Source organism: Mus caroli, unplaced genomic scaffold (genome assembly GCF_978045245.1).
Source record: "Mus caroli unplaced genomic scaffold, Mus_caroli_1 scaffold_4, whole genome shotgun sequence".
Taxonomy (NCBI): Eukaryota; Metazoa; Chordata; class Mammalia; order Rodentia; family Muridae; genus Mus; species Mus caroli.
Window position 1 is genome coordinate 66,132,890 of NW_028227259.1, and position 27,533 is coordinate 66,160,422.

At 41.5% G+C, this 27,533-nt stretch overlaps 1 protein-coding gene across 1 annotated transcript in view; it reads left to right on the plus strand.

Moving 5' to 3' along the window:
* Nucleotides 1-5,107: 5,107 nt before the first annotated feature.
* The window catches only part of Nwd2 (NACHT and WD repeat domain containing 2), a 162,634-nt gene continuing 140,208 nt past the window's right edge, over nt 5,108-27,533 (plus strand). Inside the window, exon 1 of the mRNA XM_021163584.3 lies at nt 5,108-6,323. Within this exon, the coding sequence (XP_021019243.1) occupies nt 6,173-6,323 (151 nt within the window). The 5' untranslated portion in view covers nt 5,108-6,172. The remainder of the gene's footprint in view (nt 6,324-27,533) is intronic.

Consider the following 27,533-nt stretch of genomic DNA (forward strand, 5'->3'; position numbering starts at 1 on the left):
GAAAGAAAGAAGAGAGAGAAAGGAAGGAAGGAAGGAAGGAAGGAAGGAAGGAAGGAAGGAAGGAAGAAAGAAAGAAAGAAAGAAAGAAAGAAAGAAAGAAAGAAAGAAAGAAAGAAAGAAAGAGAAAGAGGGAGAGAGAAAGAAAGATCTCAAAATAGGTATTAGATGATGAAATAAAGTTTCTAAGGTGCATAGTTGAGATTGTCATAGAGAAGAAAACATAGCAGCTATAAAGTAAAAATAAAACTTTTAATTTAGAAATATGAAATAATGGATATATTTTTATCTCAAAACTTACTTTCTTCTACTTTGGGTGGTGTACTCGTTGCTCTCGTTGCAATGTGTTTAGTGGTTGTAAGGAGACTGATCAAAAAAATACATTAAGCAGATTTGGAAGGGGTGGGTATAAAGTTAGAATTTCTGAGTCATGAAAACATCAGCTAGCGCTTCCTGAAAGGTGTAACTTTATTTAAAACTCAGCTGCTGCATTTTCTCTCAAGCTGCAGACACCTCTGAATCAACCATCCATGTTGACAAATTGTTATGCTGATGAATTCTCACATCTACTGAAATTTTCCATTTTGTAAACAAGTAAGTGGATGGTCTCGCTCATATCCTGAGCTGGAACTCTGGGAGCAGAGTCTTGGCTTGAGTGACCATTTATTATTCATTTTTCACATTAGCAAAGACAATCAAATATTTATCACTGAATCAGAAGGCTACTGAGAGCATGAATGTAATATTGTATCAGAGATCTTGCCTCAGGCTTGGGAAACACAGTGTGTGTCTGGCTCCAGTGGTTTGATTCCCTCAGAGGGACTGGAAATATGGGTTTGTTTGGCTTTCTTCATCACACTGTGGGCATTAAAACTACCCCACCCACTGACAGCACAAACTCAGAACAGCCAACCAGTTTTCTGGTCAGGATATTTGATGTACACAGACACAAGTGTACATATGGGCACACACGTTGGGGTCAGAGCCAGTCATGTAAGCTCTGACTCTGGAATTTCCATGGTACTCCTTATCACAAACTCGAAAGAAATGTGCATGTGACAAAGCCTGAAATGGGATGGAAACCACCAGTCATCATCACAACAAAGGGAGTGGGTGAGATATGTTTGTATATTATGGACTCCCCATAAGATCCATGGGGTGGGGGGAAGTAACATACATATACAAAAAAAAAAAAAAACCTTTCTTTCGTCAGGGTAGTCCAAGTAACTCCCAAAATATAGACTATTACTGTGGCCTTCCATTGCTTCTCAGAGATTGAGGATAAGCCCATATTGCAGACGACTCCACACATTAACAACACAGGACTTGTATTATTTAGGATGGATCTAGCCTGAAAGCTCCCCCCGCAACCCCCACCTGCAGTCTAACTTCCTTGGAACCAGAACATACTACAAAAGCGGCCAATGGAGAGAGCCAATCAATAGTCCTACCCAGCTGCAACATCTAATAACTACAACAATGTCCAGCATGTCAATCTATCCCTAAATGTACAATAAGTGGCCCTCACATGTTGATGGTAAATAACAGCTGTATAATTGATCCACTCAACAGGAGGGAAATCTTGCCTAGTACTAGAAACATACCCAGCTTCCCAGGGCTAGCAAGGTCATGTATCTTAGAATAGAGTACTACATAATTCCAAAGGACATTCTAAATCGTATCTTTATACTCAAAGATAAGTGTAGCTACCACCCCTGATCAAAGAAGCTTATCTTTACAGCAAATGGAAACCATAACATATTTCTACAAGTAGATGCAATGCAGAGATAACAGATTATGGGGAGCCCAGCCCCAGTGAATAGATCTTTATCATAACTCTTGCATTTATGGCTCAGAGAACATTAGGACATTAGGGAAGAGGAGTGGAAAGACTGTTAGAGCCCAAATACCAGAAAGTCTCCTGGGAGACAGTTTCTCCTAGAAATGGCTGCCTAAGCAAGATCAGAACAATGGCAGCATCAATAGATGTGCTAAGGGGACATGAAACGTGGGAAATTTCATGGCGTCCCACCTATACAAACAATGACAGATAAGGAATGTCTGCTGAGCCTATCCCAGAGATGAGGCCAATGCAAAGTGGTCAGCCCTGAAACCACATACACAAAGATAAGAAAAATGAACTTAGTGAGATGTATTTAAATATTTATGTATAATTAAACATACATTTATATGTAACAATAGTGAGAAAGAGGCTATCAGTTTGAGAGGGAGGGCATGGAAGAAGTTGACAGGGCACTTGAAAGTAGCTGAAGGGAAGACAGAGAGAGGGAAAGCAATGTAATTCTATTTTAATTTTAAATGTATTAAAATAAAAAGTAACAATTTTTAAAAGGGTATACAGGGACTATAGTGTCTAAGACAGGATGCTAAACTGGAGATAGGACTTGCTAGACCAAGACCCTTAATGCAATATAATTAAGTAAAATACTAATTAAAGCTTAAAACAGTGTGCATCATACAGGGAGTGCTCAGTATAGCAATATCACAAGATAATAGTTTAATGGAATTACGATTTATTTCAAGGTCATTAACTTCTCTATCAAGAAGGATAGAATCTATAAGCAAATGACTCTTTCCAGCCCAGTGAATAGAAGGAGCCTATCAGTGAGTTCACCTTCCCACAGGTCAGTATTAGAAAGAACTGGCACCACTATTTTATAAGGACTTCTAGCCTGCTAGCTAGGGTGGGTGAGACAAGAGAAGGGTATGGTTTTTAGCAGCATGATCTTGGACCCATGTTCCAGGACTCCTTTCTCTTCCCATTTCTAGGTGCTTTAAAATCTCCTGCCTGTTTCTGGAATGGTATTGATTTCCCTACGGGATCGTAATGAAAAAAATAGAAACATAAAAAAACAGAGGAAGGAGTATAGACCTATGTGATCTTTCTTGGAAGCAGCCATAGTCTTGGTTTTAAAAAAGTCTCAACCAAGACCAGACATGGATTTATTATGTTGCAAAAAATCTTTGACAGGAGCATTAATACCTGGATCGTGGCTCTACTGTAGATTAGCTTTATGACCTTGTATTAGTAATTTCTGGTAGATTTTTTCCAACCTTGCTCTCCTATATGCAAAAATGCAATAAACCTTCTTTTTTGTTGTTGTTGTTGTTTATAATAGACAAAGAAGATGGTACACTTTTAATTTCCAAATCCTCTTGATATTTACAACCTAAGCAAGTATTTACAACAACGAAAATAGAATTCTTTTTATCAGTAAGTATTTCTGAAAGGACAACAATTAGAAATTACAAATAGTGCTGGAGAAGTGGCTTGGCAATGAAAAGCTCTAGTCGTTCTCCCAAAGGACCCCATATTCATTAGTAAATAAAACTTCAGTAAATACTGAAGAAGACAAAATTTTGAAACAAAGATAAAAATTAAGTAGCCTCCAAAATCTGGACTTTCTATCTATCTAATGAGCAATCAATAATCTAATTCAACATGCTGAAAAATCATAGGAATGGACACTTAAATCTTACCATGATGGGTGGCCTCTCCTTTGTGCTATCTGCATGCTGAGAAATCAATCTTTGTTTTCAGACTGTCAAAAAGAGATAGCTTAGGAGAGTGTAAGGGAGGAGGCTGGGTGGGAGTGAGGTAGGCAATTCTGTATCTTTAAGCAGATGCCTCCCCACTACTCAAAAGATGCTTAGCTTTACCTCCAGCAAAGGTGGTGGTGCAGAGACTTTGCTATGAACAGTGACAAATCTCTCTTCTGCAGGCTTGGTCTGCAGTGACACAGGCAGATGCTAAACTTCAGCCTGTCTAGAAGTTAATTAGGTTACAAAGGCTGCCAAAAACCCCAAAGTCATTCAAAGAAAATTCAACACTGGAGCAAGATCTGAAGGAAACAAACACTAATCTTGCGTCTAAAAACAGAAATATAAATAAGAGGGGGAGGGGGATCCAGGCAGGTGACACTCTGTAAACATTTTATCCGTATTGTTTTAACTGCTGGGAGGTGAGGTATAATGTAGTCCTGACCCTTTTCCTGGGATGGATATTATATCTTCATAAAGGCTGGAGCAGTGGCCAGCACTCTGCATTCATTACCTGTTACAGAATTTTCAGTACATAACCAGGGGCCATGGAGGGCGAGAATCTCTGGATTCTGCTCCCTTCCTACTTGGAAATAGTGATTTTGAAAAGCTGATTCGCTAGAATGAATTAATTGACTAGCTGGCTAGGTTATCCACAGGAATTCTTCGTGGGTTCTGTGAAATCATCACAGAGTAACAAGTGCTGTCTGCTTCAGGCTCTCAGGAGTAGTTGGAGCCTTAAAAACCTAGAGACCCAGTTCTTCCAAAGAGGTTAGCCCAGAATGAGTGTTGGGTGTGGGGTGCTCTAAGACTGTAAACAGCACTATGTAGGACTTCACTGCCACCCTCAGGACCCAGAGGAAGTGCAGACGATGGGGATGCCAGAAGATGCCCAGTATAGGAGTCTTCAGGTGAGAAGATAAACATACCATGAAGCCACTAGCTATCATTTTGTTTGAGACGGGGTCTCACACTGTATATAGTCCAGGCTGCCCTGGCCTGGCACTAGCAAAAATCCTACTACCTCAGTTTCTAAGAACTGGTAATTTGAAACATGAGCAACCAACTAAGCTCTGTACCCACCCACCCTCTCCCCAGTCTCGAGGGTGGGGTGGGATGCTCTCTAAACTATGATCCTGACCCAACCTCAGAATGAGAAATCTGAAGGTCCAGCTTCAAGGCACGCTCCAAATACTCCCTTCTTCCCTACTTCCCCATTCAACAGAATCACTCTTATCTCCTCTCCTGGAGTTTGTAGGGTTTCAGAGGGTAACAGCAATTTCACATTTGGACTTCTCTGCATCTCATGCCACTTGGGATCCTGCGGAAGTTCAGACCTTGGCCCCAGGATGCACAGTCTGGGGCCAGCCAGATCCCCCTCAAAGGAAGTGATTCAGGCTCCTGCAGTGAGTGCAGATTACCAACAACCTTGAGCCAACTTTGCCACCTAGGCCCCCAAACTAAGGCCCCTTGCACTTTGCCAGAAGTGGGGCGTGGCAGAGAGTCTCTTTCTCTGTAGTTGCATCCTTCCCTTGAGCCACAACTCACACCCACTACTGCGTGGGGCTCCCACTACCCTGGAAGCCGCTTGGCTCCTGCGCCCCGCAGGAGGGCGAACAGCCAGGAAAGGCTTCTCAGCGGGAGCAGGGAGGCTCCCTGGGTCCTTTAAAGGTCTAGGAGAACTGCCCGCAGAGACTCGCTCCCCAAAAGGGTCCGCGACCACGCGGGGAGGGCCACGTGAGCATCGTGGCTTAGCTATAAAAATCCCCCGATTGCACGAGCGTGGGGAGAGAGCGCCGAGGCGAGACGTGGCCTCCCACGCCACGAGAGGCAGGGAGAACCTTTCTCAATGCCTGGAGCTTTAATGCTCCAGCCCCTCAGCGTGTGGTGTGGAGGAGCGTTGAACTTTGGGGGACTTGGCAAAGGCTTGCAGACGCCCGCGCGACTGGATTCCCGCAAATGCACAGAGCTGGTTTGACCTTTAGGGGAGTTGGAGGGAGGATAGCAGGAATCTCGGGCAGATCGATCTCCTGTCCTTCACTGAGGGAGCCGCCTGGGGTTCTGGTGCGAGTCCTCCTAGGAAACCAAGAGGTCCCCGAGCTGCCCCCAGCCCGCGTATCTACACCGCAGCCGCCCCGTGAGCCGCGTTATTTCCGAGAGTCCTGACCGACTCCCGCCACCATCTCCTAAACTTTGACCTGCTCTGGTCCTCCGCCAGGTCCCCGACGCCCGGCTGCCCCCTCCTCCCGCGGTGGACACCAGTGGGGACATGGCTACTGGCTCCAGGAGAGGAGCGGGCTCTTCTCGGCGCAACCTGGCACCGCCCGCGTAGCATCCTCCACGCTGACCTCCTGCGCTGCGGCGCCGAACCTCGGGAGGGAGTCAAGGCAGTCCTCAGAGGTGTAGGAGGCAACAACAACTGGGGACCCGAGGGTCCCTATGGCCGCTGCTCCAGAGCGGCTGCTGAGCGCTGTGAAGCTCGCCGGCTGCGCTCAGAGCTCCGAGCGACTCTGAGCTGCTTCGCCGGCGGACATCGCCCTCGCGGGACCGCGGAGGGTCAAAGACCCGAGGAGCAGAGACGGTGGTGGCGGCTGATCTTCCCTCCCACAGGGCGATGTGGCCGGCCGGTGCGGGCACCAAGCTGCCCTGTCCCCGGGACTCCGCGCTCCGGCGGGCGGCGTTCTCTGGTAATCTCACCGCCCTGCCTTCTCACCTGGTACCCGCCGGTCGCAGCGTCCGGGTCTTCATCAGCGCCAACCCTGAAGGTAAGTCCCTTGGCCCTTTAAGTAGGTCTGTCGGTCCTTCCTTTGATCTGCGAGGGTCCGAAAGTGTGTGGGGCCCGCACAGCCGGGTACACCCTGCTTCCCTGCGCTCCCTGCCTCCCGCTGCAGCCCCAAGCGCGTGGGAATTTCATTCCAATCCCTTAATTTTCTTGAACTCATCTGCTCCCCTGATGACTACTAGGACACACTTGTCTTCCAGGAGTCAATCTAAAACATCGCCAAGGCGTTGTTAGTAGGCTTTCTAGAAGATCAATTCTGCCTCTACTACTCCATCCCCTTTGCCTCTTTAATGGGTTTCTTTTGCCTAGTACACAAATAATAGCTATCCTCTGGTGGCCTGTGACTGAAAGGGGTTCCCTACTGTCACTTGTTCTCACTCAGGTGCCAAGTATGTTCCTTGAAACACTGGTCCTGCAGATAGAAAGGCCAGTGAAGGTCCAGGGAGCGGCTCCCCAACCCAGAGCTGAATTAGTGCTGGTCCACTCAGATGAGCTCATCTTAGTTGGGCACTGGGACTTGGTCTCTCCTGAGCAGGTCAAGCATGGGTCAAGCACCACCAGATAGATGCTGCATTGAGTAGTTCTCGGTTCCTAAGGTTAACTCTCCTTTCCAGTGAATGGTGAGAAAATGAAAGATGCACATAGCAAAGTGGAGAAGAGTTCAGGAGAGAGAGAGAGAGAGAGAGAGAGAGAGAGAGAGAGAGAGAGAGAGAGAGAGAGAGACTGACTTAAGAAGGATGTGTAAGATTATACAAGCTTGTTGTGAAATGTTCAAGAATGAACTTTTTCTGTACCCCAGCAAACCTGTGACCTAATTGAAGAAAAACAAAACAAAACAGTTAAGTTCACATTCAAATAATCACTGAAGAGTTTGATCCATTAAACATCCAAAGCTCTATTTTGTTGCAGTAAAAGGAAAGAAATGGTAACTTTCTGGAAACAAGCACTTCTAAAGGGGAGGGGAGAGCTACTGGAAATTTCTGGTAAAGTACTGGTGGTCACAATGGAATGGGGAAATAATTAATAAATAACACATAATTAAGGAGAGTTCTATGTGTGGAGGGAGGAGAGCCTGACTGCCTTTCCCTGAGCTTACAACTCACTTTCCTAGAACCTAATAAAGGATGCTTTTAGGAAGACCTGACAACATTAAGAATCCTTCCATAGCAAGTATACCAACCAGGACTTGGGCATGGGATATGTTTAAATAACCATAAAATGGACAACCTTGTTAAAGTTAGGGTTCAGGAAATCTACAAGTCTCAGCATAATGGCTAAAAGAATTATGTTAGATGATGTCTAGTCTTGCCATTTTCAGTTATCCAAGGTTTTCTTAAATGCCACACGAATTGTTTGCCCTGCTGTGAAGCCAACTAAAACTCTCATCGTGTCCTTTAAGAAAACTGCTTCTAAAGTAGTGTGAGTGTTCTGTTAATGTAATCAGTGGTTAACTTGTTTCTTGCTTTAAATGTGCCTTTTATGGGATTGCATGATAATGAATTGATGCTGCCAGCTTATGTAGAAACTGGAAAACAATTAATATAACTTGTGTTACACCTGCACCTGCATGGTATTCTTCGAACTCTCAACTTAGTTGCATTAAAAACTTAAACACACACTAAGCAGAGGAAAGCAAGCAAACACAAACCACCCCTATTGGTCAAATGATTTTGCTGGACAGTTTCCAGGCTGGTCTTAAAGGACCAGAAATGTGAAACTTACTTGAGAAGTTTTAGTAGAAGCAGGACTCTGAATTTTATCCAGGTTGAAGAGCCAAGGGCATATTGAAAATAGGCAGAGATGGGCATTTTTAATGCTCTCAATCTGAAGCCTTAAAATGCTGGGAAATGCTCCATCTGAGGCAGCACTTTACCATGGCATCTTTATGGATGCAATTTAGAAAGTGAGTGCTTGTGTTTCAGTAGCATCCAATATTAGATTCTTGGACAATACTAAAGATAAAGAGCCTTTCCACTGTCAAATTAAGACAAAAGACATTATCTCATGTTTCCTTTAGAAGCAGAAACCCAATTTGCGTTATACTCATAAAGCTGTTTTGTGTTGAAGGCATAGTAGTTTTTGTTTTGTTTTGTTTTGTTTTGTTTTGTTTTGTGAAATCCAACAAAAGTCTTGCTGAGGGGATTGGTTTTTAATAGGTATTGCTTTACAAAACTAGTGTGGAATTGGAATTTCCCTCTCCACAATGGCAGCAATATGTGTCTTCAGAATGGATAGTTTCCCATGTATTAGCTCATTCATTTTTATTTCATTCTCTAATAGCCTCTCTAAAAGTGGTGGATAAAGGAATTCTTCCTATTCTACAGGTGAGACAACTAAGGCTGTGTGCAGTGAAGCTACGTTTCTAGAGTAGTAAAGAAGAGTGAAATAAGCAGACCCCATAGGAAACTTAAAATCCTTATGTTGCTGTTCTTTGCCAGTCTAGCCAGCACCCAGATCCCTGTAAATGTCTCACATCTACATGGCCAAATATGGTGGGTTCGTGCTGCACAGAATTGTTTAACTCCAAGAATATGAGCAACTAAAAGGGAACATAACCAGCCCAACCCACTTCTTCCCACTGAGAGGGAGTCATGGGACATGAAACAGAATTTCAGATTGTAAAAGACTTGTCCTTCTCCAAAAGTATATTTACATCTGACCTGTCTTTACTGCATAGATGATGCTGGGTACTTTGCAGGGTGAGACCATCACATTATCCAGACTTAATTTATTGAATGGACTTCACCTAGTCTCACTCTAATTCATTTATGCCATACTTCTAATCCTTGGAAGTTTTTGTGTCATGTAACCACTGCTTTTCTTCTGGAACAACGTTTATACTTCTGTGGAAAAAAAAATGTTTTCAAGACACATACAAAATTGTCTACTGTGATTAGCTTAACCAGCCTAAACAGATGGAAAGGAAAGGATACTGCATGAGTTTCCTAGATATTAGAATATAAAGGCTTTCATATTCCATATATCTATTTTGAAGGGTAAATTAAATAAAACCTTCATACAATAGAGAGATAAGACATTCCCTTTGTTATTGACAAAGAATGATTCAAGCCCATGATCCTGTACCCTGTAATTTCCCGGAATAGATATGAGTTGGTAATCTCTGCTGTCTCCCCTGAGAAAATGAGTATTTTCTATTCAATATGTGGGGTCTGGATTATCAGACATGCCACACATGTGTCTATAAGAACCCTTCACTTTAGTAAATGTTGTGTAGTGCCTTCCCTAAATGCTAGAAATGTCTGTCTGATGGCATTAGTCATGTGTGATGGCTGGGTACCGAATAGTATGACTAAGAATCTGAATTTTATTAATTTTAATAAATTTAATGATATAAACATTGCATCACTTAATGAACTTAATTACATATAAATGTGGCCACTGACACAAAACTTTAAGTGATTCGCAACCTGTGGGTTGTGACCCCTTTGGAAGTTACATATCAGATATCTTCTGCATATCAGATATTTACATTATAATTCATAAAAATACAAAAATTATAGTTATGAAGTAGCAACAAAGTACTTTTTTGGTTAGGGGTCACCACAATATAAGAAACTGTATTAAAGGGCCATAGCATTAGGAAGATTGAAAACCACTGCTCTAAGTGGATAAAGACAATAAGCGGCTTCATGTCAAATAAAGTTTCAGGCTATGCCATCACTCAAACTGAGGGCAGTCTGTTGTTCACTAAGACTTGGGGATTTTGATACTGCAGCTAATAGATATGGACTTTATTGGAGAATGTGATTTAGTCTATGCAAACTCAGTTCCCCCAAATCAAATCCACAACTACACAGAGTTCCCAACTCCCAGAGGAGGAGCAGATAATTGGGCCTCTTCCCCAGGACAGAGTTGACCCTTTTCAAATCTAAAACATGGGTAAGAAGAAGAATTGGAGCTTTCCCGGAAATACTTAAAGAAGTTTCCCAGCTTCTGTGCTTAGATTTTCCTTCCAAATGAAGCCATCCAATGAGAACAGAGTAGACCATAGCATTGTGTATTCAGGGCTACTATGCTAGTACGATTCACTATACATATGAAAAGAAATCAGGAATGGAGAAAACCTCCCCAGCATTCATCATTATCCACGTCCACTTGGATTTTCCAACTGGTCACGTTTGAGTGTTGTATACTCACACCCAGTTTTGATGACTCAGACCATTCCCATTTCCTGTTCTTTGGTCGTGTGACTTTATATCTTCCCAGACTCTAATTTATGCCTTAAGATCTTCAGTTGGAAATTATATTCTCCATCATCATGGAGGCCACAGAAGAGATGACATCCTGTCTCATGGCCACACAAGTTCAGTGCTCACAGGTTCAGTGGAATGGAACCTCTGGTCACTTCAATTAATTTGCATTTCTACCCAAACAAAGAAATAAGTGCACCATGATTCACAAGATACCTAAAATTTTTTTTATTCTTACCTTTCTATCACACTAACCATTCATGGCTCCCTTTTCTGCTATCTTTATGTATAGCCAAGAAAATAACTATAGCCAATGCATATGCATGTACTCGTGTACATATATATACACATACAGATGACTTGATGACCCAAGAATATCTTTAAAAATAATCAAGAATCTTGAAGGAGAATATGCCAACTTTGCCACTTCATGATAAGCATACGTGGAGCATTACTAATATACAGACATTAAAAGTCAACTGATTGTGTCTCCTCGGTCCTTAGGCAGACATTACTGGAGAAAGTGGGAGTTCTAATTATCAATAAACTTAATAGACTTTTTAGTCAAGCATTCTGGGCTTGTATTTTCAATCTGCTATTCAATACTACTTCTGAGCAAGTTCAGCTCCTTTGTCTCCAGGTTCGTAATGCATGAAAGAAGATGACAGCAACTGCTGCATAGGTTAGAGAGTAGAGTAAATAAGCTAAAGCACACAGCACACTTACTTGCACAAGTGCTGGCTACATAGGAAACAATAAAGGTTTGGTTTTTTTAAATCATTGTCTTATTTTCCAGTGATATCCAGGCAATGTGTAGACGTATCTATGACAGGAACAAGGTATGCATCAGTCATTTGTTAAAACTTGGCTACAAAAAAGAAACCTTTCTACTCTAGACTGTTCATAGAATTGGGTGTTTTCAAAGCTCACTGCAAAGCTTTCAGAATAAAGTCAGGACAAGCATTTAGGTCCCATTGCAAAAGCATCCACCCAGAGGACAGAATGCTGTAGAAGTGCCCATGGATACCAAATAGCCAGCAGCCTCTGCAAAATGACATGTTTGCTAAAAATCACATGTCAGATGCCATAAGCAATAGTAGAAGAATTTCTCCATTGCCTTCCATTCAGATATCATGCATCCCCAGGGAAGGATAGTATACTGGTCCAGGGCTACACTTATCTGCACATTGTTCTCCAACTGTAGAGAGACATATGAATGGAGAAAATGATATTGAGGATTTTTTTCACTGTGTATTTTCACTTACATATCTGTACTCATCATCTTCAAGAGTTATATTCTCATGTCCAGCTTTGATAGGCCAGAAATGCAAATGGCTGTCCTTACACCCAACAAGTCTAAGAAGTTCCATGCTTCCAGCCCATATTCTGCAATGGAGAGGATGAGACAAAGGGGTAGAGGATCTTCAGCACCAAGAAACAATGTGGAGCCCAGGAGGAAGCAGACACATTCATTCCTTCAACTAAAAATGTTCTTGAACATTCAGTTCTAGGTGGATGCCATGCATCCATTCAGCAGTCACCATACAGACCATGTCTCTGCTCTGATGGAGTTTGTCCACATCCAATAATGTATGTGATATATGTCATACTAGAGATACAAGAGCAAAGATAAAAATTAAAGGTAAAGAGTAAAGAAAGAGAGCAGAGGAGCAGTCAAGAAGCACCAGGGAGCCGGGCGGTGATGGCACGCACCTTTAATCCCAGCACTTAGGAGGCAGAGGCAGGTGGATTTCTGAGTTTGAGGCCAGCCTGATCTACAAAGTGAATTCCAGGACAGCCAGGGCTATACAGAGAAAACACTTAAAAGCACGGCTTGGTCCAGAGGTACAGGAGATACACAGATACTTATCCATCTGGCCTCATGGTCTAATGTCCCAGCTACAAATCTTTCAACATTCTTTTTATATCCTGTTTTTTTATCCCATTTTCTATTTTAAAAGATGTCTGCAGGTTTGGGATCTCTATTTCAGATGTCTGTTGCCAACCTACTCCAAGACATAAATACTTAAAACAACAATTTATCACTTTTCCAAATTCTGTGATTGGGAATTCAGACAGGACTCGCTATTCCATGCCTGTTAACCTGTGGTCCAGCCCATAAAATATTAGTTTGAGGAAGAAAGTAATGTATGCTCCTGGGCACAGGTCAGCTTCCAAAGGGCAAGAGTGTGCCGGTGAATGGGTGGAGCTGCCTGCTTCACTCTTACCAGGGTTTGCAGTTGTGGAGGGAAGTGAGAGGATACAGATTGCTGAGGAGACTTCCTCTCCAGAAGAGACCTCCCTCTGGTCAGAGAACAGCCTCCACTACTCAAAGTCTTTGTTTCCTTTTGAACTTTCATATACAGTGAATTCTATCCATTACCATTACCCAAGACAAATTATTATTCAGATTAGAGCTACAGTCTTAAATGGTACGAAATAGATGCTTTGGTAAGATGTGTAACAGAAAAGCTGGGGTATAGCTCGGCGGCATGGTACTTCCTTTGCAAAATAAGTCCTAGAATTCAACCCCAGCAGAGGAAAGCTAATATAAACACAAGGAGCCATTAAAGATGTAAGATAACAATGCCAAGAACTACAAACATCAGATGTCTATAAACTGGGAGCTTGGCATGGCCTTGAGAAGAGAGCACTTCATCTCTTTTAACTGAAAAATAAAATTTGTAAAAACTCGCAAATGTCTTTTTAATGGCAAATGTGAGAATGTTTACAGAATAATAGGAATTGGTTGAATTTGGCAAAGTAACCCTAAGGGCTTGTTTGTTTTAAATCAAGATGAGAATATTAGTATTTCTTGAAATGCTGGAAATGCACTTTGTTCAGACATTTCTAGCATGAACTCACACAACAACGTGTATTTCCCTGACTTAATGAGAAAATGTTCACAAGTAACCATCTTTGTGTTTAAGCACTGCTCAAACTCAAATCCAAGGCATCCCAGAAGAACTTGTGTAGGCCCTTGGACATCAAAGGTTATCTACTGTCAAGCATGGAACAAGAATAACAATAAAATTCCAATAAAATTCCATTTTAAGTTTTTCTCTGTGTGATCATGTGACTTAAATAGCTATAAAGCCTGCAGTTTTAATTTACTCAATAATCATGAAAGTGCTACGTTGTAAAATATGTCTATAAGAAAGCAGGGTGATACTGGCATAGAGATATCTTGTATCAATTCTCCAGAGCTCTGCCTGTCCTCACAATTTCTGTTGAAGACGAAGATTAATTCCTCAGATTAAAATGTGTTGCATGGTGCATAATTGGCCAAAGGAGTTTTGTGATAGAAACATAATAAAAAGATCAGAAACCACAGGTCAGAATAATAACAATACCCCTTCTAATTAAATGCTTCCTTAAAGCCTCATTTTAAATCAAAACAATTTCAAAGACTCTGAGGTGGGCCCTCTAACCAGAGGAAAACCAAGGTGACTGGATCTCACTCCTCTAGGGATTGCAGAAATGAAACTGCACAATAGAAAGGGTATCCTTTGCAAGACCTAGGGGCCTCTCTTCCCAGTGATGGCCGACTAGGCCATCTTCTGCTACATATGCAGCTAGAGACACGAGCTCCGGGGGTACTGGTTAGTTCATATTGTTGTTCCACCTATAGGGTTGCAGACCCCTTCAGCTCCTTGAGTGCTTTCTCTAGCTTCTCCATTGGGGGTTCTGTGATCCATCCAATAGCTAACTGTGAACTTTCAGGATAGCATTTGAAATGTAAATAAAGAAAATATTTAATAAAAAAGAAAACAAGAAAGAAAGAGAGACAGGCCAGACTAAATCCTAGCATGTAGATGAAAGTGTAACACAAAATTTCGTCCCTAGCTGAGGAACAAACAACTGGCAATAGTTAACTTCTGGAAGAGGAAGCATCAGATGTTTGTATGAGTCTAGTCCCTGATAAGTTAACCAGGCTCCAGTGGGAGGCTACATGTACAAGAGTATTTGGGCATCACAAATTGGACTTGATTGGATTAAATAAAGGACAAAATTGTGGTTATTTGGGAAGGTGCTTGGATCTAGGAGGATTTGGCGGAATGGGAAGTAAATAAGATCAAAACACATGTGTGGAATTCTCAAAGAACTAACAAAAATATATACTAAAAATTTACTCCATACTATAGCCTAAATGTTGAACTGCCTTAAAATTTTTCTCTGTAAAATTATTGGCATGCTACATTCTCAACATCCTATAGCGTTCTAAGGAATGAACAAAGTATAAACAAGTAAACAAGTGGGCACTTTTGTTGTTTGTTTTGGTGCCCCTCTTGCATGATGCTAAGACTATTCGCTCCTATCTGATACATTGTGATTATAGTGTGACTGTTCTAATAATACCTGTTGGTATCCCAATATTCTGAGTTCCAGAAGAATTGCCCATTAAGCTGTTCCATGATTTTGGTAACTCACACCTCCAAGTTCTACGTTATTTTATTAAACTGGTTTCAAAGGAAAAAAAAAAGAGAGAAAGAGAGAGATAGAGAGAGAGAGAATAAAAGAAAGAAAGAAAGAAAGAAAGAAAGAAAGAAAGAAAGAAAGAAAGAAAGAAAGAAAGAAAAAAGAAAAAAGAAAAAAGAATGAAAGAAAGAAAGGGTATCCTTCACAATGCTGCCATTACAACAGTGTCTTTCAGAGAGATTCTGGCCACAAAATCCATTTCTTTATAATGTTCTTTCAAGCATCAGATACAAGGTTTTCTAGATTCCCGCTGTGTCCCTTGGACTCCTAATTAGTTGGCATGGACAAGCACAAAGGAAGGGAAAGCTACAAATTGCTGCCTTCCTATTTTTTAGAATCATACATCTAAGACACAGGGCAAGTACAACTTGCCCTGTCCAAAACTATAAAGATTGCCATTTGTAATCTACATGCTTCCATAAAGAGGCTGAGTCAAATGGCTAGAGTTAAGTGGTTGCATCTTGTGTCCTCATCAAGCATGAGCCGCTCATACTTAGCCAAAAGGACAGACTCAGTGAACGGGATGAAGTCTAAAGGACAGATAGTGGGAAAGCGTTATGAGAAAATAGCTGCAGGTTATGAGAACAAATCTAGATCAAGAAAGGAAAGTTTTGAAGGCCAAGTACTTGTTACTACAAAGGCCAATCGAATCCAAAGGCCAATCGAATCCAAAGGCCATCAGCGAGTGAGCAAAGAACATGATAAAACGTCCTTAATTTTCCTAAATGTGAGAAGAGTAACCTCGGATTTTACTACAATCGCTAGGACTAAAAAAACTAGCTATCGGGATTGCAGGTGACTGAGAATAACTTGAATAACATCTTCACTATTGTTGTTGCATACAATGGGCTTTGGGCACATATGAATTGGGAAGGTCTTGGGAGTCTTGTGCTCAACTCCTATGATGAAGTGAGGACAGCAGAAAGGAGCAAAATCAATAATGATGATGATGATGGTAGTGATGATGATTTTGACAATAGTAATAATAAATGTTAATCCTATAAACTGTAGCTGAAAAAATATTGTTAAATGATTTTCAAGACAATAACATGACTTACCATTAATACAATTTAGATTCAACTATGTGTTTAAATATCTGATATAGGGCTAAAGAGATAGCTCAGTGGTTCAGAGTACTGACTGCTCTTCCAGAGGTCCTGAGTTCATTTCCCATTTTCAAGCAATCATATGGTGGCTCACAGCCATCTGTAACAGGACCTGATGTCCTCTTCTGGTGAATTTGTGTGTGTGTGTGTATGTGTGTGTGTGTGTGTGTGTGTGTGTGTGTGTGTTTGTAGACAGCAACTGTGTACTCACATAAATAAAATAAGTAAATACATAATTCTTTTTAAATAAAAGAAATAGGAGCTAAGCCTGCAGGATCCTATTAACAAAAGAGGACTGCCAGGATGCACATCCCCATGAAGACCTTGTGAGCAATGTGACCTGTGAGTCACATAGAGCTGGGAAGGAAACAGTTCTGAAAACATCCCGGCTAACTTTATGATTGGAACAACGTTCTGGAGCAGCCCCCATTACACAGAGGAGGCTGGTTTCCAGGGATGTCAGGGTAGGTGCAGGAGTTGCTCCTTGAGAGGAGTTACTCAGTAAAAATAAGGGATTACTGTGAAGAGAGAAAAGAAGGGCCTAATTAATATCAATCTCTAAAAAGTAGGAATTATTCCCCAGAAGTGGGATATGCTTCATTTCTGAGTCAACAGAGATATGGGTCCATGTTAAAGCTGAGTGAAAAAAAGAAAGCAATGGTCAGTTAGTAATGCCTGCTGTGGAATGAAGATTAGCATTTATCACTATACTATACAGTATATTTTTTTAATGTAAACTTAGTGGGGTTGGGGGAAGGTGGTAAGAGCAGCAGGAGAAAGAGAGAGAGAGAGAGAGAGAGAGAGAGAGAGACAGAGAGAGAGACAGAGAGAGAGAGAGAGACAGAGATAGAAAGACAGAGAAACAGAGACAGAGAAACAGAGAGAGTTTAATTCTATGTCCTTTGGCCGAAGCAGAGAACACAAGCAGACAGCAGGAGAAATTATACTGGTGAAAATAACTGGGAAGGCATTCTTGCTCAAGTGACAAAACTGATAGAATCACAGCTTTCCAGAGGGAGAGAGATGTGTTGAAACTGTTAAATATACTGAAAATATACTTGCGTCAGGCAGAACCTGCGTGCCAGTCTGTTGCTAGGGAGAATGGCTTCAGCAAAAGATCACCATACTTAGTGGATGGCACTGTAGAAAACGCTAACAAAAATAAGATCCAGAAGTAACTGAGGCCACGGTGTGATAAGAAGAAAAAGCTTCAAATGATGCAAAAATCCCTCTGTGAGAAAAATCTTCTAAGCTGATCCCAAAGACATGAAACTGTGGAGCTAATATTTAAGGCCATATGCCCTACTCACAAACTGGAATAATCCATTATTTTAGACCATTTTTCTATTGCTACAACAAAGTGCCCCAGGCTAGAGGGTTTGAATTCATAGTTGAGAAGATCACTAAACATCTCATCCACAATTGTTTGACCCTGGTGAGGGTCGTCATCACCCATGGCCAGTCTACCCATGGCAGAAGCATATGCAAGAGGGAGAAATCGCACAGCCAAATAAGAAAACAGAGTGATTCGGTGGCCGGGTTCGCTCATTTTATAGTGACTCGTTCTCTCGCAACCCATTAATTTCTTCTGATGGTGACATCCTGCTGTGAGATCCCACCTCTGCAGGGTACTGAAGTCTCTCCACTTTGTACAAAAGCAATTTCAATTAATAATGTTGGTATTACATAAGAAAAAAAAAAAGAAAACCATTCAGGCCTGTTTTCCCATGAAAATGTTTTCTAGTTTTCTTCCCTGCTGCTATGAGAAGCACTATGACCAAAAGCATCTTAAGGAAGAAAGGATTTGTTTCTGCCTTTAGTTACTTGAACAAGAACACTGACGAATGTTGTTCTCCTCGTTGCTTTCTTGCTCATATTCAGCTACCTTTCCTATAAAGCTTAGACCCACCTGACTAGGGATTGTGTGACCCACAGTGCCTGCTTCTTGCTCCATCTAGCAAGAATATGTCTCATAAACATGCCCTCAGGCTGGTCTCATGGAGTCAGTTGAGGTTCATCTTCCCATATGTGTTAACAACCAGAATTAGCTGTCAGAAATCTACCCTTGTCAGCATAACACACCAACACATTTCTGTTAAACGGTACCATTCCTTTATTTCAAGGTCTCCCGCTCAGTTTAAAAGTCTCATAGTCATTTTTAAAGCTCGACACTTTGTAACTCTAAGGTCTCCTTAAAAGCTCAAGCCTTTCACCTGTGGCCACCTATAATATCCAAACCAGTTTATGTAACTTCTTGATCAGAGAGGGAAAGATCAGGGAATGATTGCAATCATATCAAAGTAAAAAAATTCAACAGCATCTATCAATGTCCAGCATCTGGGACTTAACCATGATATTCTGATTCCCAAGTGCTTAGGCTGTGCCTCTTTACCTTCTCTGCCACCAGAAACACATGCAGACAAGTCTTAAGGCTCAGGCTTGCTCCACACCTTCAATGTCCTGGGTGGACATCCCACACTCCTGGCACCTCCAATATCTTGAGTCTCCAGCAACTGAGACTGCATCTTCACTCGTGATCTCTCTTTGAGGAGTCTGACCCTGCCACATGGTACCAGGCCTCAAAGGTTCTCCATGACCCCTCAGTCTTGTATCTTGCGTGCCTTTAAAACCAGGTAGGCAAGTCTTACACCTTGTCAAGTTCTGCTAGTAGCTCGATATGTAGCTTTGGTCTCTGCCAGCCTCCATGTGCTGACTTTATGGGAGTTCTTCCCTAAAAGGTTTCACCTCAGTGATGCCGGACTGTTACACCTTGGTAGTTCAACTGGAGTTGAAGAGCATGCATAGCCCCAGTAAGCTGGAAGGTCTCCCTTCCAGTGTCTTAATCAAAATTACCCTACAAATGGCCCTTATAGAGGTTTTGCTTCCCACCTAAAACTTTACAAACCAGACCTCCATTATCTGAATTTCTCTCCACATTGTTATTTACCAAACTCCCATAGAATAGCCCACTAAGCTCTGATGGCTTTTTCCATCCCAGAGTTCTAAATGCTTCTACGAGCTTCCAAATAAATAAACAAACAAACAAACAAATAACTATGGTCAGGTTCATGACAGTCACAACCTACTCCACTTTCGGCTGTAGTTTGTTTTGTTTGCTTATTTGTTTGTTTGTATGGATGCTTGGGGTTTGGTTGCTTCATTTGGTTTTTCTGCTATAATTTTTTTAAAGGTAATTTGGGGAAGAAAGGATTTAACTCAGCTTACAGGTAACAGTCAGAATAATTATGGGAAATGACCAGGATCTAAAAGCCAAACCCCAGATACTGGTTCTGTGCCTTTCCTGTGTTCTATCTGACGGTACCGTCAACAGAATCTGGATTCAAAAGAACTGAAGCAAAAGATGCATAGATGTCACCGCTTTTACATTTCATGAGAAATCTGGGTAGGACCCTGCAGTAGAAACAATGGGGTGAGGTTGCTTCCTGAGATGTTCTCTGGCTCACACTCACCTGTCTTTCCGATTCAGCCCATGCCCACCTGCCTACAGGGAGCTGGATTCCTTCAGCATCAATCAACAGTCAAGAAAGTCTCCCTGTAGAAATGCCAACAGGCCAATCTGATAGAGACAATTCTTCATGTAATGTTATTCTCTGCTCAGATGTGAAAAGTTGACAACCAAGACTAATCAAAGCTGCCATTTTCAGACATCATCTTCAGGGTCATGAGAGAAAGGGCAGTCTTAAATCAGGCAGATTTATAACTTGAAAACTGCTGAATAAGACATTTAACAAAGTGTCAACAGTTTTGCAAACATGGCACATAAAGAGGTGAAGTCTATGAATCTTTTGATTCAATTCTTTTGAATCTAGATTCTATTGACTGTTCCATCAGATCAGACATAGAAAAGGCATAGAGCCAGCATCTGACCACTTCCATAATTATTCTGAAACAATCATTCTTGGAATCCTACTACCCAGTTTAGAAGCCTCAATAGAGAATCACTAACAACCAATACCGCGTTGCTCACAAGGAACAGGAGCTATGTTGGTAGTGGCTCTGTATCCCAAGGCAGAATGACTAATGACATAACAGAAAAAACTAGCCCTCCATCTCAACCCTCTGCAAATTGCAAATTCAGGAATAGAATAGCAGCAATTGTTCTAGGCCACTGATTTTATGTTGTTACATTGCAACATATAGATGAGAGTAATGAAAATAAAGCAAGTGCATGTATGGCTACTAATAAAGAATTGGTGAGGAGGCAAGGTCCTTGTTTAAAATTCAAGGTTTGTTAAAACTTGAGTATGATGTTTGATTTCTTCCTGTTCCACTTCTTTTCTGAAAATTGGAGACAATAACAGCTAACCTTAAAAGGCTGTTGTGAGCCAGGTGTGGTGGCACACACCTTTAATCCCAGCACTCGGGAGGCAGAGGCAGGTGGATTTCAGAGTTTGAGGCCAGCCTGGTCTACAAAGTGAGTTCCAGGACAGCCAGGGCTATACAGAGAAACCCTGTCTCAAAAAAACAAAACAAAAAAATGCTGTTGTGGCTTATAATAAGGACACATGCTCCACTATGTTCATAGCAGCCTTATTTATAATAGCCAGAAGCTGGAAAGAACCCAGATGTCCCTCAACAGAGGAATGGATACAGAAAATGTGGTACATTTACACAGTGGAGTACTTCTCAGCTATTGAAAACAATGAATTTATGAAATTCTTAGGCAAATGAATGGAACCAGAAAATATCCTGAGTAAAGTAACCCAATCACAAAAGAACACACATGATATGTACTCACTGATAAGTGGATATTCTCCCAGAAGCTCAGAATCCTTCTTAGAAGGGGGAACAAAATACCCATGGAAGGAGTTACAGAGACAAAGTTCAGAACAGAGTCTGAAGGAACCATACAGAGACTGCCCCACTTGGGGATTCATCCCATAAACAACCACCAAATCCAGACACTATGGCAGATGCCAACAAGAGCCTGCTGACAAGAGCCTGATATAACTCTCCCAGAGGCCTTTGCCAGTGCCCGGCAAATACAGAAATAGGTGCTCACAATCATCCATTGGACTGAGCACAAGGTCCCCAATGAAGGAGCTAGAGAAAGTATGCAAGGAGCTGAAAGGGTCTGAAAGCCCAATAGGAGGAACATCAATATGAACTAACCAGTTCTTGGAACTAACCCACCAATCAAAGAAAACACATGGTGGGACATGTGGCTCTAGCTGCATATGTAGCTGAGGATGGCCTAGTTGGTCATCAATGGGAGGAGAGGCCCTAGGTCCTGAGAAGGTTCTATGCCCCAGTATAGGGGAAGGCCAGGACTGGGAATGGGAGTAGGTGGGTTGGGGAGCAGGGGAAGGGGTAGGGGTAGGGGTTTTTCAGAGGGGAAACTAGGAAAGGGGATAACATTTGAAATGTAAATAAAGAAAATATCTAATTAAAAAAACATTGCATCGAGTCACACAATAAAGACATCCTCATATCTTCAGTAGCATATTGTTGATGGTTAAATTAATACTATTAAAAATGTATACCAAAATTCACTTAGTTCTCTACTGCTGAAACTGGTACTCTTTTTATATATCACCCATGTATAAGACTGGTTACTGTTTTTAGGAGATTTGTGCTGATTATGCTAAAAATAAAACCATGGGGTTAGGGGATATAACACATAGAGAAAAAAAAGACTGTTGTGGGAAAGACATAGATATTGTATACAGCATCTAAAGCAGTTGCTAAAACATAGGAAGGATGCAGAAATTATATAGCAGAGTTTATTAAGAGCCCTAGAAGATAGCTAAATGGACTACAAGTGAATGAGATTTATTTAAATCACTTCTTTTCCCAACTTCTTTTTAAATTGCAGCATGAAAAAGGCTATTAACTTCAACTTGCCTTGCCTCTGAAATCATGAATGCTTTTAGCTGGAAGAGATCACTTAAAGGCATCGTACTTTTGAAATATTGGTTTGAAACATAAATATGATGTCAGCCCAAACTGGGAGGTATTAGGTTAATAAGTTACTTCTCTACTAGAGCAGAAATTACCAACTCTTTAAAAAAATGTTCCTTTAAAAGAGAGAGAGAGAGATGAGTCTTTGAAATGATAGCAGACAGAGATCAATAGAATTGCATTCAAAGAGAATAAAAAGTTAGCACCTCCACTTTTTTAAAGGAAAATGTGCTAATCTCTTATTCTAAAAGTTATTATTTCTTTTACATGTAAAAAAGGTCCCTTTAATGTGGCTTTAAGCCTACATAAAGACTTTTCTGACTTCTGTTAATCTTTTAAACCTTACTGCACAGTTTGATTACCACAGATGTTTTAAAGCAACGTTTCCTGTGTGAAAGGCTATAAGAAAGAGAGAAAGAAAGAAAGAAAGAAAGAAAGAAAGAAAGAAAGAAAGAAAGAAAGAAAGAAAGAAAGAAAGAAAGAAAGAAAGAAGGAGGGAGGGAGGGAGGGAGGGAGGGAGGGAGGGAGGGAGGGAGGGAGGGAGGGGGGGGAGGGAGGGTGGGAGGGAGGGAAGGAAGGAAGGAAGGAAGGAAGGAAGGAAGGAAGGAAGGAAGGAAGGAAGGATAAGGCAGCCACCATTTTCTGAGAAATTTTATGCAAATCTAGTACAATATTGAAAAACTATAGCATGGCTATCCTTTGAGACGCTCTACCTAGCAGCTGACTGAGACAGATGCAGATACAGCCAAGCATTAAATGGAGGTCGGGGATCCCTATGGAAGAGTGAGAGGAAGGATTGAAGGAGGTGAAAAGAATGGCAACCCCACAGGAAGACCAAAAGTGTCAACTAACCCAGATCACTAGAAGTATCCAGAGACTGAGCCATCAACCAAAGAGAGAACCCCCCCCTCCCAGCACATATGTATCAGAGGGCTGCCTTGTCTGGCCTCAGTGGGAGAGGATATACCTAATCCAATAGAAACTTGATGCCTCCCCAGAGGGGGGGGGTGATACCCCGGGAGCCATTCTGTCAGAGAAGGAGAGAGGAGAAGAACTCTGCAATGTGGAATGGGGGCAGCATTTGAAACCTGGAAATCAGTCTGGCGGTTCCTCAGAATATTGGACATAGTACTACCGGAGGATCCCACAATACCTCTCCTGGGCATATATATATCCAGAAGATGTTCCAACTGGTAAGAAGGATATATGCTCCACTATGTTCATAGCAGCCTTATTAATAATAGCCAGAAGCTGGAAAGAACCCAGATGTCCCTCAACAGAGGAATGGATACAGAAAATGTGGTACATTTACACAATGGAGTACTACTCAGCTATTAAAAAGAATGAATTTATGAAATTCCTAGGCAAATGGATGGACGTGGAGGGCATCATCCTGAGTGAGGTAACACAATCACAAAGGAACTCACACAATATGTACTCACTGATAAGTGGATATTAGCCCAAAACTTAGGATACCCAAGATATATAATACAATCTGCTAAGCACATGAAACTCAAGAAGAATGAAGACCAAAGTGGGGTCACTGTACCCCTTCTTAGAATTGGGAACAAAACATCCATGGAAGGAGTTACAGAAACAAAGATTGGAGCTGTGACGAAGGGATGGACCATCTAGAGACTGCCATACCCAGGGATCCATCCCATAATCAGCTTCCAAACACTGACACCATTGCATACACTAGCAAGATTTTGCTGAAAGGACCCTGATATAGCTGTCTCTTGTGAGACTATGCCAGGGCCTAGCAAACACAGAAGTGGATGCTCACAGTCAGCTAATGGATGGATCACAGGGCTCCCAATGGAGGAGCTGGAGAAAGTACCCAAGGAGCTAAAGGGACCTGCAACCCTATAGGTGGTACAACATTATGAACTAACCAGTACCCCGGAGCTCTTGACTCTAGCTGCATATGTATCAAAAGATGGCCTAGTCGGCCATCACTGGAAAGAGAAGCCCATTGGACACACAAACTTTATATGCCCCAGTACAGGGGAACACCAGGGCCAAAAAAAAAAAAAAAATGGGAATGGGTGGGTAGGGAAATGGGGGAGAGGGGGAGGGTATGGGGAACTTTTGGGATAGCATTGGAAATGTAATTGAGGAAAATACGTAATAAAATATATTTAAAAAAATAAAAAATAATAAAAAAGATACAATTTGTGAAACTCATGAAACTCAAAAAGAACAAAGACCGAAGTGTGGATACTTTGCCCCTTCTTAGAATTGGGAAGAAAACACCCATGGAAGGAGTTACAGAGACAAAGTTTGGAGCTGAGACAAAAGGACGTATCATCTAGAGACTGCCATATCCGGGGATCCATCCCATAATCAGCCTCCAAACGCTGACACCATTGCATACACTATCAAGATTTTGCTGAAAGGACCCTGATATAGCTGTCTCTTGTGAGACTATGCCGGGCCCTAGCAAAGACAGAAGTGGATGCTCACAGTTAGCTATTGGATGGATCACAGGGCCCCCAATGAAGGAGCTAGAGAAAGTACCCAAGGAGCTTAAGGGGTGTGCAAACCTATAGGTGGAACAACAATATGAACTAACCAGTACCCTCTGGACCTCGTGTCTCTAGCTGCATATATATCAGAAGATGGCCTAGTCGGCCATCAGAGGAAAGAGAGGCCCATTGGTCATGCAAACTTTATATGCCTCAGTATAGGGGAACACCAGGGCCAAGAAGTGGGAGTGGGGGAGTGGGGAGGAGGGTATGGGGGACTTTTGGGATAGCACTGGAAATGTAAATGAACAAAATACCTAATAAAAAAAGAGTAAAAAAAAAAAGAAATGTAGATAAAAGAATCAATTAATATTAAAAAGTGAAAAAGGAAAAGAAAAGAAAAGCTATATTAATTCCAAGTAGTTACTATTTCAAACATAACCCAGTCAGTTCTTAATATAAATGGTATCCTATACCTCTCTGATGGCTGTTTTAAGCCCTTTTTGTTATACAAAGGATATCACTTTTGCCACAGGAGTGCATGTTTGAGGGCACATGAGCAGATAATGGGATGACAGTTGATAGTTGAATCTGACAAGGGTCTTCTCAGGCACCTGACCACAATTCTGCCTTGCAAAGCACAGAGTGAGTGGAATGAGGGAGACACAGGTATTCCGGCATTATGAAGCATGGAGCACTCTAGCTTCAGCATTGGAGCTTTGTCTACTTTCAAACACTAGAATTTGAAGTCATCTGACTATGCTCATAGTCAGACAGAAAGCATACCACATGAATGGGCCGTAAGTTCGGTGCCCTGTGTGTATATGGGATAACCAAGGGAAGGGAAATTTAGACCTTAGCTAGGTGTGTTAGCTTTTACCAAGTGTTTAAAAGCTACTTGAAACTCATTAACTGGTTATTTGTCCTGTATTCTTATTATGTAATCTCCTAATTTTTCTTCACTATTTCCTTCTGGAACATGAATGAGTCTCTCTCAACTGAGAAGAACTTGCCTTTTATTGATCACATGAGTGGGATGCAACAGACCCCTGCTCAGGAGGCAACTGCAATGTTACAGCTACAGGTGACCCTATGAATAAAATATATGGATTTCTCCTCTTCTACTGCATGTAAAGAATGTCAGGGCATGAATTTCTTCTGAGATCAGAGTATCCTAAAGAGCCCCAAGAGTCTAGATTCGGTGTTTATCAGCTACATGACCTGAAGCAGGTGCTACAATATTCCTCAACAGCAAGACCCAAACCAACTGCAGCATCTTTCCTGTTGCTGTGTTAGAAGGCCTGCATGAGAGCAGCTTACTGGAGACTGTGAGCTTATTCTGACTCACAGTCAGGTGCAGTCCTCTGTGGTAGGTAAGTTAAGGCTGCAGGAACTTGAAGCACTTAGTCACATTGCGTCCACGGTTGGAAAGAAGACAGCAATGAATATGTGAGCTCAGCTCACTTTTCCCTATTTAAAAATATAAAAAATTAAATACCTTTCAAGATAGTAGATATCATTATGACATTTTCAAACAAAACATGTTGTAGGAGAGTCCACTCACCCCTCATTTCCTTTTCATATTGTCCTAAGTTCAAAACCTGGGAATGGGACCACTCATGAATAGGCATATCTTCCCATTAATTAATTAATCAAGATAAAAACCCCACAAACACTCCCAGAAGCTAACCTAACCAAGATAATCCTTTATGGCAGTTTTCTGAGTGGTCTAGATCCTTTCAGGTTGACAGTTACCACTAGCCATCATGTTTCTACTGGCTGTCTGACAGAGTTCTGAAAAGTAATTCTTAATATAATAATAGCTCTGAACATTAAATAGAAACAAAATAGGACCTTTTGCTTAACATTCTTCCAAATGCATAGTACTTAAACCCCTAAAAATAACCCTAACTCATGAGATTATCATGTACCTGATGAACTAATATCTATACACAAAATAGAAGTATAGAATTACTCATTGGATTTTGAGAACTTTAAAAAGTAAGAAGAAAGAGGGTGCAAAAGCTCCCTTGTGACCTTATTCGCAGCCATTCCTGCCAACCTAGTGCACCAGGACCAACTCTAGCTAGAATATCATCTCCTAACCACATCCATGCCTGAGGGGTTTCCCTTTGCCTTAGGATGTCAGACATTAATGATTGAAAAGTTCCTGGAGATGTCATTTTTGAAAGTCTGGTCCTTAACAGATGTTTCTGAAAATTTTAGGTGCCTATACCTTATTAGAGGAAGTAGGTATTTGTGAAAGCTTTCTATTTTGAAGAGTTTTGAAGGGTTTTCTATTGCTGTGACCAAACACCATGACCAAGGCAACTTAGGAAAGAAAGAATTTAGTTGAACTTATGGTTTCAGTGGATTAGAGTCCAGAATGGCTAAAGTGTCAGGAACAGCTGAGAGCCTACATCTTGATCCACATGAAAGAGGCAAAGAGAACACAATGGGAATGAAAGGCGTCTTCTAAAACCTTAAATCCCACCTCCAGTGGTACAGCTCCTCCCATAAGACCATTACCTCCTAGTCCTTCCCAAAGAGTCCTATCAGCCAGGGACCAATTACTCAAACATATGAGCAAATAGGGGACATTCTCATTCAGACCACAAAGCGTCACTTGTCCCAATCTCCTAGCTTCCTCCCTTTGCATCCTAGCTGTAATAAAATGGGTGACTTCTCTCTACCACACACTTTTGCACTAAAAGGTTTTATTCCCATCCCAAGCCCACGGCTATCAAGCAAGCTAATGACTAACTCTCCAAAACTATGAGTAAGAATTAAGTGTGTGTGTGTGTGTGTGTGTGTGTGTGTGTGTGTGTGTGTGTGGTGTGTGAATGTATGTATGTATGTATGTATCTTCAATTGCTTTATTCACAAATTTTTTTCATAGAGATTTTTTTTAAAAATATCTTATAAACTAGGCTCCTAAGAAACAACCAGAGATACTCAACCTGAGAATCTCATATCTCTAACACAGAGAGATCATTATTCCCAGCCA